Source organism: Lytechinus pictus, chromosome 18, assembly GCF_037042905.1.
Source record: "Lytechinus pictus isolate F3 Inbred chromosome 18, Lp3.0, whole genome shotgun sequence".
NCBI classification, from domain to species: Eukaryota; Metazoa; Echinodermata; class Echinoidea; order Temnopleuroida; family Toxopneustidae; genus Lytechinus; species Lytechinus pictus.
Window position 1 is genome coordinate 13,786,851 of NC_087262.1, and position 17,611 is coordinate 13,804,461.

The following is a 17,611-nucleotide window of genomic DNA, read 5'->3' on the forward strand; positions in this document are numbered from 1 at the left end:
TCCTATTCACAAAAAAAATGATTTTTTTCATTGTCAAAATATACTATTTTCAGGTCCAATTTTTACACTTATTGTCTCCTATTAAAAAAAAAATGAAATTGTGAAAAAGTCATTAGCCAATTTTTTACTGTGAGATTCAAATCCGCGTCATCACATCAGTGCAGCGTGGAGTTTTGAATTGGGATTACCACTAGACTACATTAGCAATTGACACCAGAATTGAGTGTTCTAAAATGTTTACGGTATAACTCCAGTCTATAGAAATTCTATACCTCCTCTTTGCTCTATATTTGTTCAATATCCCAGGGATTCTTGCCAATTTTGAGGATTACTGGAGCTAATATATCCATAACTCGATTGCATCGTAGTCTAGCTTTCTCATCCTTTCTTTTCCAGACTGCCATACAATTCAAGCTCCTAGCTTTAATAAGGTTGTGGTCTCCCACATTTCTATTGATGTACAATTTCTTTTAAAAATTCTGAGTTTAATTTATATCTAAATCATAATTCTTTATCTTTATCATTATGATGGAAAGTGTTTGCACATTATTATGTTATGTTCAATAATGATCATTAATTTTGTATACACCCTGTACTTTTGTTATTGAAATGTGGAATAGAATCAAATCGAAACTTACCCGGAGAAAGAGCAAGGGTTGTCAGTACTGGCAGCAAATGAACAAACTTCATCCTGGCTTACGAACTTCTTCCAATGTGCCAACAATCAACTGATAACTGAGTGAAAATAATACAAGGAAAAGGGATAGGATGAGGATTAAACATGATACAAGAAGAATTAGACAATATTGAGAAATGGAAGAAAAAATGGAGAAAAGGGGGAAGATACATGTATGGATTACAAACATAAATTGCAAATGATATATCAATTAAAAACACATGAAGTGTGTACAGTATATGTGTGTCCCACATGTACTGGTCATCTGTAAGGGAACATCCATACTGACTGCCATTCCGTTTCCACAGAAAAATAAATATTACCCTAATATTTAAACAAAGTAGTAAACTCTAAAAGCCTATAAAACATTGTAAAGTATGCCAATTAATATACTACAAATGCAATCAATTAAAACATTGCAAGCAAGCATACCAAGTGTGATTCCTGTGCGATGAATTCTTGGGCAATGAGCTGCTAAAATACAGTGTAGCCATTTATAATTACCACGGTAAATGTGGTTGCCAATTAATGGAAGAGTTCCATCACCCAAAATAAAAAAAGAAGAAACGTGTAAAACATGCATTATAAATTCACACCTTAAGAAACTTACCAAATTAGAAATTGCCAGTTCTTAACATGTAGGAACACTGTCCCAAACTACTGTATGTACTATGTAGTGAGTTTTTTTACTATGTACTCTATAATGTGCAGTAGGACTGAGATTTAATCAGATAAGTAAACTCACACACAGCCTCTATAGTGATAACAAAGGCCTTAAGTTTGCAAATCAGAGAAGTACACGTACCAATATGTCCTCCTTATCAAATTACACCAGCAATCCTGGCCTGCACAGATACTTTGTAACAGAAATGTGAACTATATGCGATAGTAATTGAAATACAGTATGATTAATGTACACAGCACTGGCGTAAATCCGTGATGAGGGGTGGGGGGGATGACTGAAATATTTTGGCATTATTTTGGCATTTTTTTTTGCAATCATGTTTTTAGATATGCAAGGAATTGTAATTGATATGTCCGAAGTGGCGTACCGTGGGTCACGGCATTGTGGGGGCACCAGCAAAATCTTTGAATGAGCGCGCGAAGCGCGCTCAGTTGCTAGTTATTCTGACCTAATAGAGACATTTTAAGGACAATGTCATTAAACGGATATGTATCTCACTGATCAAATTATGCGAGCGCGAAGCGCGAGCTGAATTTTTTTAATATTCACACCTAAAAAGGGACATTATAATCAAATTTGCGTAATCATGATAGTTACCTGTCTCGCTAAACAATGCGAGCGCGAAGCGCGAGCTGAAATTTTCGTATATTTTGACCCCAAACAGCGAGATTTTAAGGAATATATTTTAGGAATCCATTAAGAGTATGCATATCTCACCATCATCTAATGCGAGTGCCAAGCGCTTGCTGATTTTAGTAGAATTACATCTGAACACATGAAACACTTTTTGTAGTCATTGCAATCATGATTATCATACGCATCTCACTAATCAAATATTGCGAGCGTGAGGCGCGAGCAGAAAATTTAGATAAGTTAGATAATTCAGACCTGAAGTGGGGCATTCTAAGGTTTCTTTGTAGGAATTAACTCGGACCATACGTATTTCATTAACCAAATGATGCGAGTGCGAAGCGCGAGCTGAAAATTTTTGATATTCAGATCAGAAAAAGGGACAGTTTAAGGACTGATTTTAGGAATTCATGAAGAGCAGACATATCTCACCAATCCACTAATGCGAACGTAATCACGGACAGGAAATGTTTTTATATATACGAAGACCTTAACATGGGGCAATCACTTTTTGAGTCATGTAAAAGAAGCATAGGCCTATGTCACTACATAAAACAATGATAACTCAAGTGCTAGGAAATATATTTGGTTTATATTGACTTGAAAACGGGATGTTTTAGTACAACAGGATTATCGTTGAACAGACAATGCGAGCACCAGGAACAATGAAGACGTAGGCCCTGGGCAAATTATGTTTCATAAAGTTATGATAAAAATGTTTCTTATGTAATGTAACATAACATAATTATAATATAATATAACATTATAATGAATAATACTTTCTTCTTTCCCACTACGTTTCTTTTCCTTTCTCCCTCTTTTCTCTTTTTCCCCATTTCCCCGGGGTTTTTTTTGTCAGCCGATGGGGTGAGCATGTGCCTCCCATGCCCCCCCCCCCCCCCCCCCCCCGTAGTTACGCCACTGTATGTCCATATGGCAAATACCCCTCCAATATTATTATTTTTTTACCCCATGATGGTTTAATGGTTTTATTAGAGATTACATTCAAATTTTTTTGACATTCCATCTTAATCCCCTCCCAAAGACCCCAACATTGATGAATTGGAAGAAACGGGGGTTTCTCTTCAATGTTATAATAAGGACATAAGTATTTCGTTTGGAAATGGTGAACTAGCTCTTTATTTGCATTTTATGATTCAATAATATTGTTTTATTTGTTAAGCGGTATTTTAGGAAGAATTTTCACCAATAAAACAATTATCTCTTGTGATTTTTTTTTATTTCTTTCGTAAAAAGTGGGGGGGATGATTGTACAGGCCATCCCCCCCTCCTCGAAAAGTGGGGGGGATATATCCCCCCCATCCCCCCCGGGATTTACGCCAGTGGTACACAGTTTTGTATTGGTACTTGCCACAGAGTGAAGGTCACTTTGTTTCAATTGCAATAACTATCATATAATTTTTATTTTAAGTGAATGCAGACCTATTACTGTATGGAGATCTTAAAGCATAATGAGCCAAACAAATTTAGGGGGCCATGCAGGCTTGGCGAATGGGGTAAAATATGCAAAACAAGCTGTAAGAGAGCAAAAATTTTAACCTTATTGAATAATATAAAAATGTAATTTTGTGACATAGATTTTGAAGAATATTCAGAAAAGGGTAACATACTTCAACCCTTTTCTTTTGTTTGCTCCCTTTCTTTCTTGGTCATGAAAATTGTCTGGGGAAATGCACCAAGCACCCTCCCCCCCCCCCATACTTCAACACTTTTCTTTTGTTTGCTCCCTTTCTTTCTTGGTCATGAAAATTGTCTGGGGAAATGCCCCAAGCACCCCCCCCCCCCCAATACTTCAACCCTTTTCTTTTGTTTGCTCCCTTTCTTTCTTGGTCATGAAAATTGTCTGGGGAAATGTCCCAAGCAACCCCCCCCCCCCATACTTTAACCGTTTTCTTTTGTTTTCTCCCTTTCTTTCTTGGTCATAAAAAATTGTCTGGGGAAATACCCCAAGCACCCCCTCCACCTCCCCCTCTGTATGCCAGAGATGGAGATATATAGGCATAGAGGCCCGTATTCTGAAGTCAGGTTTAACTTAGACCATGGCCTAACTCTGTACTAAAATTATGGGAAGCCATAAGTGTCAAAATTTTTATCAAGTTGTATGTTTCTTATGTTTACTGTGCTCTTTCCTGATTCATCGATGGTGAAGAAAATCATCAATTCATACTTCCTAGACAATTATGAATGATTTGAGAGCCAAATGAGCTGAAATATGATATCTCTACCGTTAGTGATTTATGTAACACGTGGCTATCCATACTTAAACCACAACTTTAAACCTGAGTTTAAGTTAAACCCGACTTCAGAATACGGGCCAGAGGGGCCAGGTCAGCCCAGTTTGTTTTCTGCTGGTCTACAAGCAGTTGGTCTACTTCACATAATATATATCATATAGTCTAATACGACCACATGGGAAAACCCAATTTGGTCTACTAACAATGTGTCTAATTGGAATACTACACTTTAATACACACTTGGTCTATTAAATTCTTATTTAGTCTAATGCCTACATGTACATGTAGTTGGTCTGTTTTATTTTGTACAATAATGAAACTTTGGTTCATAAACAGTTCTCCTCCTTCTAAGGTGTTGATCTGCCTCCTTCAAAATTGAAGATTTCTTGCAGTTCAACTACCGTACCCAAGGAAGTACACAATAGTCTACTTTTGTCATCTCTCTTTTTCCTCCACAAAATTGACGTATTCCGTTCTGATATGGTTCAAACCTCCTAAGCCAGAATAACAGTGTACATGGAACAAATCTGTTTTCCTTGGACCCTAGGAATCTCCAAATAGTGGAGGGATCAGCTAAGAGAGAGATTACCATACATGTACAGACTACTACATGTGGTGTTAGACCAAGTGGATAAATGAAATGGGTATCGCCCAACAGGAAATAAGACAAAAGGGACCAAGGCTAAAATGGTGATGAGACCAAATGGTTAGTAGATCTAAACATGTAGGATTAGGAAGTGAAATGTGACCAAATTGACCAAAGCGCCTTTGAATGTCTTTCACAGATAATTAGCGCTATACAAATGCTGTGCATCATCATCATCATCAATGAATGTAGAAAAAGCAGAAGAAAATCAATCTTCAATTTTCTGATAAAAGCAAAAAGATAAAAAGAAACATATCTCTATTAAAAGGGTCAGAAAAAGTCCATCCCTTGAGTATATTTTTCAGATTTGTGACCTCACATGAGAGCAGATCCCCATATCAATTATGTCAATTGCCAATTTTTAATGGTTAATATAATGATTGAATAGCACAGGTAAAATCATAAAGCCATAATCAGTTTTGGGGAAAATTAAATTTGTCAAATTTGTAGAAAAGACAAGAATTGCTGAGGAGGCCTAATTCTATGGTATTGATTGGAAATCCATTCCACGAAGCAAATTTTCAATTTATAATGAATACTGCCTACATGTAGCTTGGTCTTGGGAAAGATATTTTTCCTTGGCATACGACGAGCTCAACTATAAAAACAAATACAGCTCCAATGTTGACTGCTCTCTAGTAAAATTTCACTCAGACTCAGTCCCATCACAATAATACTAGCCTCATACATTTTGGGTTTCTTAATTCCATTTTTCCCTTTTTTTCTCCCTTCATTTCCAAATCGCTCTTTTTTTTATATTTAGAGAGCATAGCATACATGTAGGCTCCACTAAATTACAAGGAATAAGAAGAGAGATTCTTATTCTAAAACAAGCAGAAACAAGTTAACTTATGACATCATCATCCTTATACTTATAGACATCTTTATCGGTCGCGATATCGCTAACTCCACAGTACGACAATACGCCAGACGGTGGCCTGTACTTATAGAGAAGAAGAAGAACTCCTAATCCTGTAGACCCTACTCCTAACTCCAATTTTCGATCGTTCGCCATCATGTCTGTAATCCAGCTGATCGTACGAACGCGCCAGCCAATCGTGTTCATGCTACCATGAACTGAAAATGGTAACACGAACGTGATTGCCTGGCGCGTTCATACGCTCAGCTGCAGCAAACGATCAAAGAAACTGATCCTGAATGTTCGTCATATAATTAATTTGGTATTTCCCAGGGACGTAAGCCCCTGGTCTAACGTTAATACTGAGCTACTAGCTGAGCTGAGCAGTGAGCTGAGCAGTGAGCTGAGCATGCTGAGTGCACCAATCTCGACAACGTACAACTCAGTTCAACTTCAACTTCTTCAAGTCACTTTTTTTTTAAGTCAGCTGCCTCAGCTCAGCTGATTTAGTTCATTACGGTACCGGTACTTCTTTGACCAGTTTTTTACTGCTGCTGCCCACGTTTCAATAGAATAAGATCTACATTACCATACCATACCTTGAGATAGATGACAACTCAAGATCAATTTTTCAAGAATCTCAGAAGCAGTTTCACTCGGGAACACAGTCACAGCACTGTACAGCAACTGGTCAATGGATCTCTTGCCAATAAAGTGTACACATTGCATTGCAATACATGTACTTGTTGTACAGCTAAACCATAGAGCTATTGCGATCAGCTGTTCGCCAAATAACCAGCAACGCGGGTGATTGTATGCAAATAGAGTACAAGCTGCCAATCTAATTGCTGAACTTTACTTCGTATCATTTTTGTAATGTATAGGTTAAAAAAACGTTCTAGCTACAATATTAATGCTTTTAAGTGTTTTTATTAAATAAATTTTGTATTTTGATATCAACAAATAAATAACATAAATTTTAAATCGAGTTTGGATAAGATTTTGAATAAAAATTGGCAACGAAGTCTTGAAAACTGGAAAATGGGCGGGGCGTAAAATATTGTGGGCTGACCTTGGTTGTTGTCAGTTCTTTTGACCAATCACTGAGCAGCGAGATAAATAGAGTAGTTTTCAGCGAAAATGGAAAGGGCATTGTTTACAGTCATATTAAACACGTGAGAGTAAATCTTAGAATTCAACAAATGAGTATACCACCCCCCCCCCCCCGGCCCCCACTGGCGAATTCAAGGGGGGGTACAGCCGGTCCTTTTGACCTTTTGAGAAGCAAAATAAAAAAAATTGTATTGGATCTGCCCCTGCCCTCCTTCATATATGACGAGAAAATAGCAATAAATTAGCATAACAGATCGAAATCATTTGAACGTTGTTTGAAGTACAACGTTATTTTCCCCCTTTCTTTATTATGTTTTATTTTTCGTTGATATTGTAGACCTATTTGTTTTATTTTTACCTTTTCTCACCCTCCCTCTCCCATATACTGTCCCCCAAAGTGCATAACTGACATTTTGATGTGTGTTTTTTTTAATCACATAGGGCCTATCTCCGGAGAGTCCTTTCCCCTAGCTCAAACACAAATTTAGGCTCTTACCGAGCCTACCTTTCAGTAGCTCTTGGTTGTATAATTGTTTCAAATATATATAAATTCCACTTGTCTTGCAGTGGGGAACCAAGACATTGTTTATGTTTATAATTCGAGAACAAATATTTGTAGATGAATGTTATTTTAGAAAATAATAAAAAGAGAAAATTCATGTATAAATAAATGAATGTGATGAATAATGAAAAAGCAAATCAAGAAATATATAAATGAATATATGCAAATAAATTAAGAAGTAATAGTATTTAACAAATAGAATAAAAAAGATAGATAGATAGATAAATAGAGAGATAGATAGAGAGATATATAGATAGATATAGATGAATAATTTATGTAAAAATTTTAATAGATGAATGAATAAAACATGCATGAATCAATGAATATATCAATAAATAAAAAAGAATAAAAACATGAATTAATCAATAAATAGATCAATAAATGAATAAATTTAGTTGATAATTGATTGGTTGGTTAGTTGGTTGGTTGATTGATTGGTTGATTGATTGATTGATTGATTGATTGATTGATTGATTGATTGATTGATTGATTGATTGATTGATTGATTGATTGATATCAATATTATTGGTTTAACTTTTAAAATTGTCTGCAAAATGCAACTCTTTGTTAAAGTCCCGTATTCGACATACGCCATCTCAGTTAAAAACATTATAGGTTGATCAAACGCTTTCAGGGCAGAAGAAAGAATTTTGCGAGATTGATTAATATGGATATTTTGATTTATTCGGAAGGGAGCATGCTTTGCTTTTGTCCTTAATTGGCGATTTAAAACTGCAAATAATCTGATCGTGAAATGAAACAGTTCAAATCATTCTTATTACAAAACAATGTGCCTGAATTCAATGTATAAGACGTCTTGCTGAGCCCACTTTCAGAGACGGGGAGGGGTGGGCGAAAGTCCCAACTTTTTTTCAAAAAATGTGTTTAAAAAAAGGCATGAAAACGACCATCACATTGTCATTTTAGCCTCCTACTTTTCAGTTCCTACTTTTTTGGAGGGGTTCAACCCCCTCCTACTTACAAAATAGTTAGGATGCCACTGTTAAGGGCCAACTTTTTGTTTTTAATGTGAAAGTTTTATATGAATATAAAAAAATACCTTTATCTTACACGTAAGCAAGGAAGCAAGCGAGTCGACTTTAAAAAAGATTATTACATGAAACTAAACATGGAATATTTTGGTCAGCATTTGCCAGCAAGGCCTGCAATAAGATGATCCTATTTTAGAAACGTAGTTCTTTTATTCGCGTTACTCCCAAACAAACCTTAATTCTGTTGGGAGTGCCGAGTGAATCGAGAAAAACAAGAGACTGTTGAATATTTTATTTTTCATCAAGAAAAAAAAAGAAAAAATCTAACATCATCTGAATTGAAATAGTGACTTTACCATCCTCCATGTGTGTAAGTGTGTTTTGTTGTTGTTGTGCACGGTTTGGGGGAAATTGAGCAATCCTTTTGTAAATGCAGTTAAGCGCTAGCTTGCAAATAAAATAATGTGTCACTTTTCAGTTTGATAATAGAAATTAAAAGGCTTATCTGGAATAATACCCTGTTCATCTGCCACAAAGGCATGGCCGTAGGCCTACGGAATTTTTTTCCTCGGGGAGTTAGGGCAAGACGCACATATTCTTTTTAAGAAACTCAAAACTTAAAAGTGAGGTAGCTTGTCTAGGGGCTCTTTTGCCTTTTATAAAATGAAGTTTAACAATTTCGTGCACACTTTGGGTGAATTTTTGAAAGTTTTCAGTAAAAATGTAAGTTTTCAAAGTTTCTGGGTGAGGTCTGAGCAACTGCATGCCCCAGCCCCTATCTGCTGCAAACGGCCGTGCACAATAAGGAGTGTCTTGTTTCCTAGTATTGTTTTCTTAACATCATTACAAGGTGTTCTTTCATTCTGAGCATTTCACAGAACAGATATAAAAATTTGCCTCATTATAGTCTTTCCCTTCATCTGCTATAAAATAAGTAAATGTTCCATAATTTGTTTCCTCTAGACCACTTTCCCAATTTTCTTTATCTCCTTTTTCAGATTCAGATTTAGATATTATTTCCAACAGAACATAAAGAATATATTTTCAAACATTTATAGCAAACATTAGTACGAACCATATTGTCATTATAATTCAATAACATCAATGATAATGTTCATAATGATGTTTACATTAATTTGGTACATTTTGTAGACAAATTATAATATATGTATAATTTAAATAGAAAAAATGTGGAAATGGGAGATTCACTTAAAGGCAGCTTCTTTCCTTTATCACTCGTCAACAATTGCTTGATCATATCTTGCCTATAAAAGAATAAGAATAAAGAGTATTTTTTAACTGAAATATTTCATCTTGTTGTAGCATAGTGAGCCAAATTTTTTTAGGGTCCAGTCATGGCTTGTGGGTAAAATTTCTAAAAGGCTGGGTGCGAGGAATTTTTTTGAGTATTTAGGCCTATATATATGCGTCTGTCCGTGACCTACAATCAGCTGCATCTGGTTGTCGCGTACGTTTGGGTTTTATAGGGGTCAACCGCTAAACACGGCTAATTTTGATGATATATAGGCCTATACAAATTCGGAAATACATGCAATGTTATATTTCACCCCTTTTCCTTTTCTTTCATTCCTTTTCCCCCTTTTTTCTTGGTCGTGGATTTTTTTTGGTACACTGCCCCAAGACCCCCCCCCCCCCGCCACCTCACACACACCCTTCCATCTGCACGCCTATAAAAATATTTTTTTTCGTTCAATCTTCGAAAAATGTACATTGCACTTTTATTTGCCAATAATCCAACAATCCACATTTGAGTCACAAGCCATCAGATTGTTACGTCACAAAGTTCATCTAAAGAGACGCAGTTTCATTGGTTGGCGTGGTGACACACCTCCGCCATACCCATATTTGCATATGAACTCCGATCGATCGATCTCGCGTCACATCCGGCATATATCTGTTTTCAGGGAAGCAAAAGAGACCTAGAATAATCGCAAAAAAACTGGATATTCTTCAAAATTAGCCGTAACAGACACTGTAGAGACCTTGAGAGGTAATACACCTACCAATATGTTGAGGAATTTTGCTGCAGGCCTTTATAGGGAATGCTCAAAAGGAGTTGGAACAGCTTCGTTTTTGAGAGTTCGTCCACAAGTCGCCACATCGCAACATGGGGCATCATGCAGTAGCGGCGCCGGGGAGGAAGGTAAGTTCTCGCGAGGCCGCGGAGCTGAGTGAGGCGCCTTAATTAGCTGAGCTCCAGCTGAGAAAGTGAGACTGAGTGAGTGATGATCATGAATGGCCCGAGATATTGAGGCAGGCAAGCCAAGTAAAAGCTCCTCAATGAATTTGACATTGTTTGTTACTTGCACTGTTGCAGGCTCAATTGCGTAGCCGTAAACAAAAAGAAAGAACAGAAAATGAGAAATTGCACAGATTGAGACAGTGAATACGAAAAAAAAAAAGACCCCCAACTTGCAGCTGTATGGAATTGGAAATGAGTATTTTTTGAAAGAGTTCCATATGCACCCCCACCAAAAATAACAAAAGATTGTTTAGACTTCTGGCTCGTTCACTTCACAATGGACAATTACACGCACTAGTACTAAAGTAGTAGTAGTGCCACTAGATCCTGCTCGAAATTTGACGGAATAAAGCCATATTTTGGTCATGTTGGTATGGTAGGGGGTCCTAAAGCTACGCGGGTCCTAAAGCTACGCACCACCCATTGCGCATGCAGTTTTCAATGGCAAATGCGCACTCTCTATGTGAAAGTGTGACTGCTGAGTGACGAACGATTCATATTCATTTTTTTATACATAGGCTGCAGTTAATCTCTAAATGTAGAGAAAACCCACAACTCTTTGGAATTTTGGAGTTGCATTCACTTTAATTTCATTTTTTCCTATAATAATATGAACTTATTTTAGTATTTGAGGCACAGGAAATACAATTTTTTTGCATGACAAATCGAGTGCGTAGCTTTAGGACCCCTTCTACATCGGACGGCGAAATTAAGAGGTGTTCGGAAAACACGGCGGGATTTTCGTATTTGTGAGTTTTGTGATATTTTCTTCTTGGTTTATGGTCTTTAGAATGTTTGCCACAAATTGGTGACAGATAATTTATTAAAATATTAAAATTGGCACAGTTTTTATCGTTTGTAAACAAAGTGCGTAGCTTTAGGTCCCCCCATGTATGTATTTCCACTCCCCCATCATATATGTTCTATTAGGGATAGATATATTATTCTGAACCTTATCCATATTTTCAATTTTAGTGGGGGGTACATATGGAACTCTTGCCATAATTTTTGGTTAGGAAAGTGTAGGGCCTGCCATAGTATGGCAAATTCCCCCAAGTCTGCGCAGTCCCCCTTGTCTGCGCACACGCGTATCTGCGCGATTCTAGTAAAAGAAGATACGTAACGAGCACGAAGTTTATACATGTATCCATAAAAAATCTGACTCAAAATGGTGGAAAAATAATGAATTTAGGGCATTTCATGTGACGGCCTCAAAATGCAGCCTTTCTCATCAAAATCCCCAAATCGTGTGCAAAGTGAATGAGTGCGCAGACATGGGGTACCATTTTTTTTTCAATCTGAAAAAGACTGCCCGAGGCTTTTTCAAGAAAATCCTATATTTTCTTTCATTTTGCAATGAGAAATTTGGTACACTTACTCATAATAATATAAGGAACATTATTAACTGAAAGATTTTGTGAAATAAGAAGAAATTCATGTCAAATCTTAACTCAAATTGTTAGGTGCGCAGACTTGGGGCCCACCATCATACTCTATGAATTTTTAAAATGTGTGTTGTATATAATACTATATGTACTGCATCGATCTCCATCATACAGGATTCCACACAGGTAGGGTGGTTGCCGTGAACAAGTGCTCAAAACACCCCCAAATTATTTAGAAAAATGGAATTTATGCACCCACCTCAATTCTATTGATGTTTGTCCTCATGGTCTGTTTCATTAAAATGGTAAATGAAAAAGCTTGTCCCTGAATGAAATTAAAAATGATGAATAGATCAGTGTTCGATCTCTTCTATACATGTACATGTAGAAAATGGCCAAACTGTTTGGGTTCCCTCTTTACATGACCGATGCGCATGCGCTGGAATTGCAATTGCTAGTAATGGTTATTTATATGCGCTATATACACAAAGGTATCACATTGCTTACAATTGTCAGACATAGATTCACTTCATCATGTGGTAAATTTATACACACTCGTCTTGCGAAAGCAGTGAAGGAACATGAAACTTGACATCATTTACATGTAGTTAGGTCTACTTTACATTCAAATTTAAGTTTCTGAGTCACTGTGTGTGCATGAATTTTCAGTCATTCTAATAATAGATAATCTTGATTACAGTTATTATTCAAATACTGGTAAAGATTTAAATGTAACTGCTCCTTCTAGTGTCCACAGATAATAATAATAATTCTATAGCGCATAATACACGAAGTCTCTATGCGCTTCACATATATACATGAATTAGATATCTCAACTTATACAACATTGGCATTGAAAAGAATATATTACAAATTAGGATTAAATATTCAATAATTATACACCATGGCATAAAACCATGCAATTTATGGTAAAGCATATCTAACAATACAATAACTTTACTCTTGACATATTCCAAATTGTGACTTTTATTATTACATTGCAAATAAAACACTATAATCAATTGTTAAACAGGTACGTTTTAAGTGCAGTTTTAAAGGTCTGGATGGTGGGTGCAGTCCGGATGACAAGCAGATCATGGTTATTGGGCTAGACACTTCGCCCACCTTATTAATGAATGCACTGGGTCACTAAAAAAAACCCAGCTGTTTATTCGTGACACAAGTAGTCATCAAAGATCAAGTGATACATGTACATGTACCTCTTGCACCAGTTTGTCATTCATGTAGATTTATAACTGACTGAGAGGGTGCACGTTCATTGCTTCATTTTTTTTATACATGTACCGTAAGGGCACTAGTATTCAACCCGTTTGGAGAGTTTCCTCAAATATATAGAAATATAGAATAAACCTGAATTTCAGACCCATCTTATTTCCAAGAGCAAATGCTGGTTATTCTTTTTCCGTTATTTTTTTCTTCAACCCGTCGACTGTGTGCGCGGGTGATCGAATTATACGGCGATGGTTTTTGGCACTAGTATTCAATCCGTCGGCACTAGTATTCAACCTAGCGATGAAAGATGGCCCTGTCTTTCAATCTGCCCTTGTCCCATCCGACTATGGACTAGACCAATTGAGATGAGACCAAACAGGGAATTAATCAAAGCCAGAGACTTACATAAATCTAGATCTAATTTAGCAATCTAAACCATTTTGAAATTAGCCATCTATCATCACTAGGTTGAATACTAGTGCATTTCAGTGCAAAAGGTCATCGCCGCATAATTCGATCCTCGGCGCATACAGTCGACAGACTGATAAAAAAAATACCGACAACAGATTACACTGGAAATAACAAAGGTATGAAATTAAGATGAATTCCCTATTTCTAAATATTTGGCGGAATTCGTCCAAATCTTTGAATTATGCCGGGTTGAATACTAGTGCCCATACGGTATATAAATTTATGCTATCAAATATGAAATACGGTCACAGAATTCATTTATTTTACAGCATCTGTTGACAGAGGTCACTTCAAGAAATGAAATGCAATCAAACTTGGTAGGCACACCATTGTGTGTGAGTTTACATGCATGATCCATAATACCACAAATGACAAAGTATGGGAATGTGCGGGCACACTGTGTAGCACTGTAAACACATAACCTCAGCCTCAGGTTTGATACCATGTACACGAATGCATGTTTTGCCATCCCTTAAACACACACTTTTAATTTCTATATACCGGTAACAAAGAACCGTAAATTCAAATATGTCCATGTCATTTCTACAATTGCAAACCCTAATAAAACATGTCAAGAACCAAAGGCTCATGCCTGAATGCCTCCAAAAACCCTGGAAAAAGAGCCCTAAAAGTCTATATATACTGTACATGCATGTATGTAGGGTCCAATGTACATGTATACCTGGGAATACATTGTAGCAAATGTTAATTACACGGTAGATGGCTCAGAAAAGGGAGCAGCGGGTGGGGGGGGGGGCATACATGTATCCTTGATTTTAACAACACAGACCTGGATTATGAACATATGTCATATAAAACCTAACAAATTATAATGCACTCCTTTCCTAACAGATACAAAACAAGCCCCACAATAAAAAATAGAACTACTGTACATGTTATGCTTTAATACACTTCCTTTCCTTACGGATACAAAACAAATGATATGACTGGTGTGATTAAAAGACAACTCATTGTCCAGTCATATCAGTATACATGAGGCTTACGCTAGTAACCTTTAGAGGCACCTTTGCACTCTGGCAGAATGCCATAGCCAGACAACTGTACATACAGTACTACTACTAGTCAGTCAGATATATATTCACTAGGGTTCAGTACATGTACAGCCAGGAGTCTGTTACAGAACGAGTTGTGTTTGATTTAAAAAAAAAAGAATCATTAAAGGACAAGTCCACCCCAACAAAAAGAGAAAAATCAAACAAGCATTACACTGAAAATTTCATCAAAATCGGATGTAAAATAAGAAAGTTATGACATTTTAAAGTTTCGCTAAATTTCACAAAACAGTTATATTCACATCCTTGTCCGTATGCAAATGATGAGACTGATGACATCACTCACTCACTATTTCCTTTGTATTTTATTATGTGAAATATTCCAACTTTCTTCCTGTTGTCATGTGAAACAACGATTAATTCCTCCCCGAACATGTGCAATTAGCATTGTTTAATACCATATATGGTTCAATCAAGTTGGTCCTTGTCAAATCTGTAAAAAATGAAATATTGTATAATTCAAATAATAAAAAACAAAAGAAATAGTGAGTGAGAGACATCATCGACTGTCTCATTTGCATGTCACTGAGTTGTGCATATCACTGTTTTGTGAAAAATAAGCGAACCTTTAAAATGTCATAACTTTCTTATTTCACATCCAATGTTGATGAAATTTTCAGCATAATGCTTGTTTGATTTTTCTCTGTTTATTCAAATCAACATTTTTCTGAGGTGGACTTGACCTTTAAGTGTCACCTGGGCATTCATTCCATGTACATTGTACAGTCATTGCCCAGGGGTCTGTTGCACAAAGAGTCGTTTTGATCCAAACTAAAATATTAAATTTGTCCCAATTTATGTACGTTTCTGAATCCAGACAGATATTACATGTACAGTATGCACTTTTATGTACATGTATGTACCAGTATAAATGAGTTATGTCAATTGGACACTTTATAAAGTAGTGTACATGCTCCTTGAAAAGTATAGTGCAAAGTAATTTCAGGGTAGCTAGTTCATGTAAATTGAGACATAAAGTATGGATGAGAAGGCATGCTATTAAACATCTAGGCAGGGGAGGAATATTATTTTTCTTATTTTTTGTTCCATACATGACTCATTTTTTAAATTAAATAAATGAATGCAATTACATGTACATGTACAATGTACATGTATGAGGGTTATTATAAGTATTTTGATCAGACTGTTTGCCTGGCTGCGCATTTATTTTTTCTCAACACAGGGCATGATTGGAAGTGGAGCCTTTCATACAATATCTTGTATAAGTATTATTCTTGTTATCACTTATATCATTCAATCAGATGAAAGCTACATGAACATGTTGCTTTCTGTTCTGTAATTAAAACATGAATTTTAAATGATTTTATCAATTTTCAAATTATTTGTAATGGAGGGGGGGGGGCAGGATGACATGACTCTACGTTTTAAACTTTTAATAGTTTGATCTCATTTTAAGATGAGAAATAACAATATTCAAAATGTACTGTATCTACAGTACTTTCTTATTTTCTCTCCAAAAAAAAATCATAATTCGTTTTTATTACCAGAAATATCATTGGGATGGGGTGCCCTCTAGCGTTTACCCGAGAGTCTAATATTAGAGCATTCCTATATTTTCATCCTTTCCAGCACATGATGACCCAAACTTCTTTGAGATGGTGGAACTATTTTACGACCGAGGGGCTGCCCTGGTTGAAGACAGACTCGTAGACACACTCAAGGGACCAGGATCGGAAAATGAGAAAAGACTAAAAGTAAGTAAACCTACAGTTTGTCGCCAGGACAGTTTTGGTAATATTTAGCTGAAATTATTTGGCCTAAAATATATATCAATTATTTGAGAAATTTTATTGAGAGCTTTGAAAAGGTTACTCTTTCTTTATAATTTATTGTCAAAATATATTTTGGAGACTTCTAAAACCAGGTACACAGTTTCAACTTCCCTCTGTTTATGGACGGTAGTTCATTCAAAGCGATCTAGGCTTTATGTATAATAATAAAACTTTTTTCTTTTTTTAAATAATTTTGTCTGTAGGTTAAAGAGATCCTTTGTCTAATTGTACATGTATAAAAGTCACAGTGTATCAATAAGCCACTTAAATTTGTTTTTCACATTGGTACTGGAGCATTTAGACAGAAGACTTGGGAGTAAAATTTGTTTGAGTAAAAAATTCTGGCACAACTGGTGTTTGCCATACCAGGTGCTTATTCTGCTTACACAAAAATTGCAAAATTGCCTAATTCTAATGTTTTGGGTTTTTAAACATGTTTACCGGTATGTTAATCTTAGTCTGTAGAAACCATGCAACCATCAATTTTCCTGCTTCGGGACAATTGTTAATTAGTGTATTAAAGTTAAATTTTGACAACAAATTTTTATTTCTACATTATTGTACATGTTCACAGGTTCAAGGAATCTTGAGACTGCTCAAACCATGCAACCATGTACTCAGTATCAACTTCCCTCTGCTAAGAGACGACGGTTCTTTTAAAATGATTCAAGCTTACAGGGCTCAGCACAGCCAACATCGAACACCATGCAAAGGAGGTATGTACATGTACATATAAAACTTGGATGGTGTTTTGTAAAGCTGTTTGTAAAGTTACACATGAGTTGCACATGATTTAGACCTTGCCAAGTCACCTAAACTGTTGTATGATTCAGGTATAAGAAACACCTTAACTTTCTTCTGATTCAGGTACAAGAAACTCTTAATATGTCTTATGATTCTGGTATAAGAAACACCTAAACCCTCTTATGATTCAGGTATAAGAAACACCTAAACTGTCTTCTGATTCAGGTATAA

The 17,611-nt window shown here is 36.1% G+C and overlaps 2 protein-coding genes across 4 annotated transcripts in view; one reads left to right on the forward strand and one right to left on the reverse strand.

Moving 5' to 3' along the window:
- Positions 1-6,501, reverse strand: part of LOC129281936 (microsomal triglyceride transfer protein large subunit-like) — a 33,898-nt gene extending 27,397 nt beyond the window's left edge. The window contains exons 1-2 of one of the 2 annotated variants that reach the window (XM_064113602.1): positions 6,351-6,501; positions 639-735 (exon numbers count right to left, since the gene is read on the reverse strand). In XM_064113602.1, the coding sequence (XP_063969672.1) occupies positions 639-690 (52 nt within the window). In that variant the 5' untranslated portion in view covers positions 691-735; positions 6,351-6,501. The remainder of the gene's footprint in view (positions 1-638; positions 736-6,350) is intronic. The other variant, XM_064113603.1, reaches the window with a different exon arrangement.
- Positions 6,502-10,271: 3,770 nt separating this feature from the next.
- Positions 10,272-17,611, forward strand: part of LOC129281479 (glutamate dehydrogenase, mitochondrial-like) — a 32,343-nt gene continuing 25,003 nt past the window's right edge. The window contains exons 1-3 of one of the 2 annotated variants that reach the window (XM_064113284.1): positions 10,272-10,582; positions 16,434-16,558; positions 17,211-17,352. In XM_064113284.1, the coding sequence (XP_063969354.1) occupies positions 10,447-10,582; positions 16,434-16,558; positions 17,211-17,352 (403 nt within the window). In that variant the 5' untranslated portion in view covers positions 10,272-10,446. The remainder of the gene's footprint in view (positions 10,583-16,433; positions 16,559-17,210; positions 17,353-17,611) is intronic. The other variant, XM_064113283.1, reaches the window with a different exon arrangement.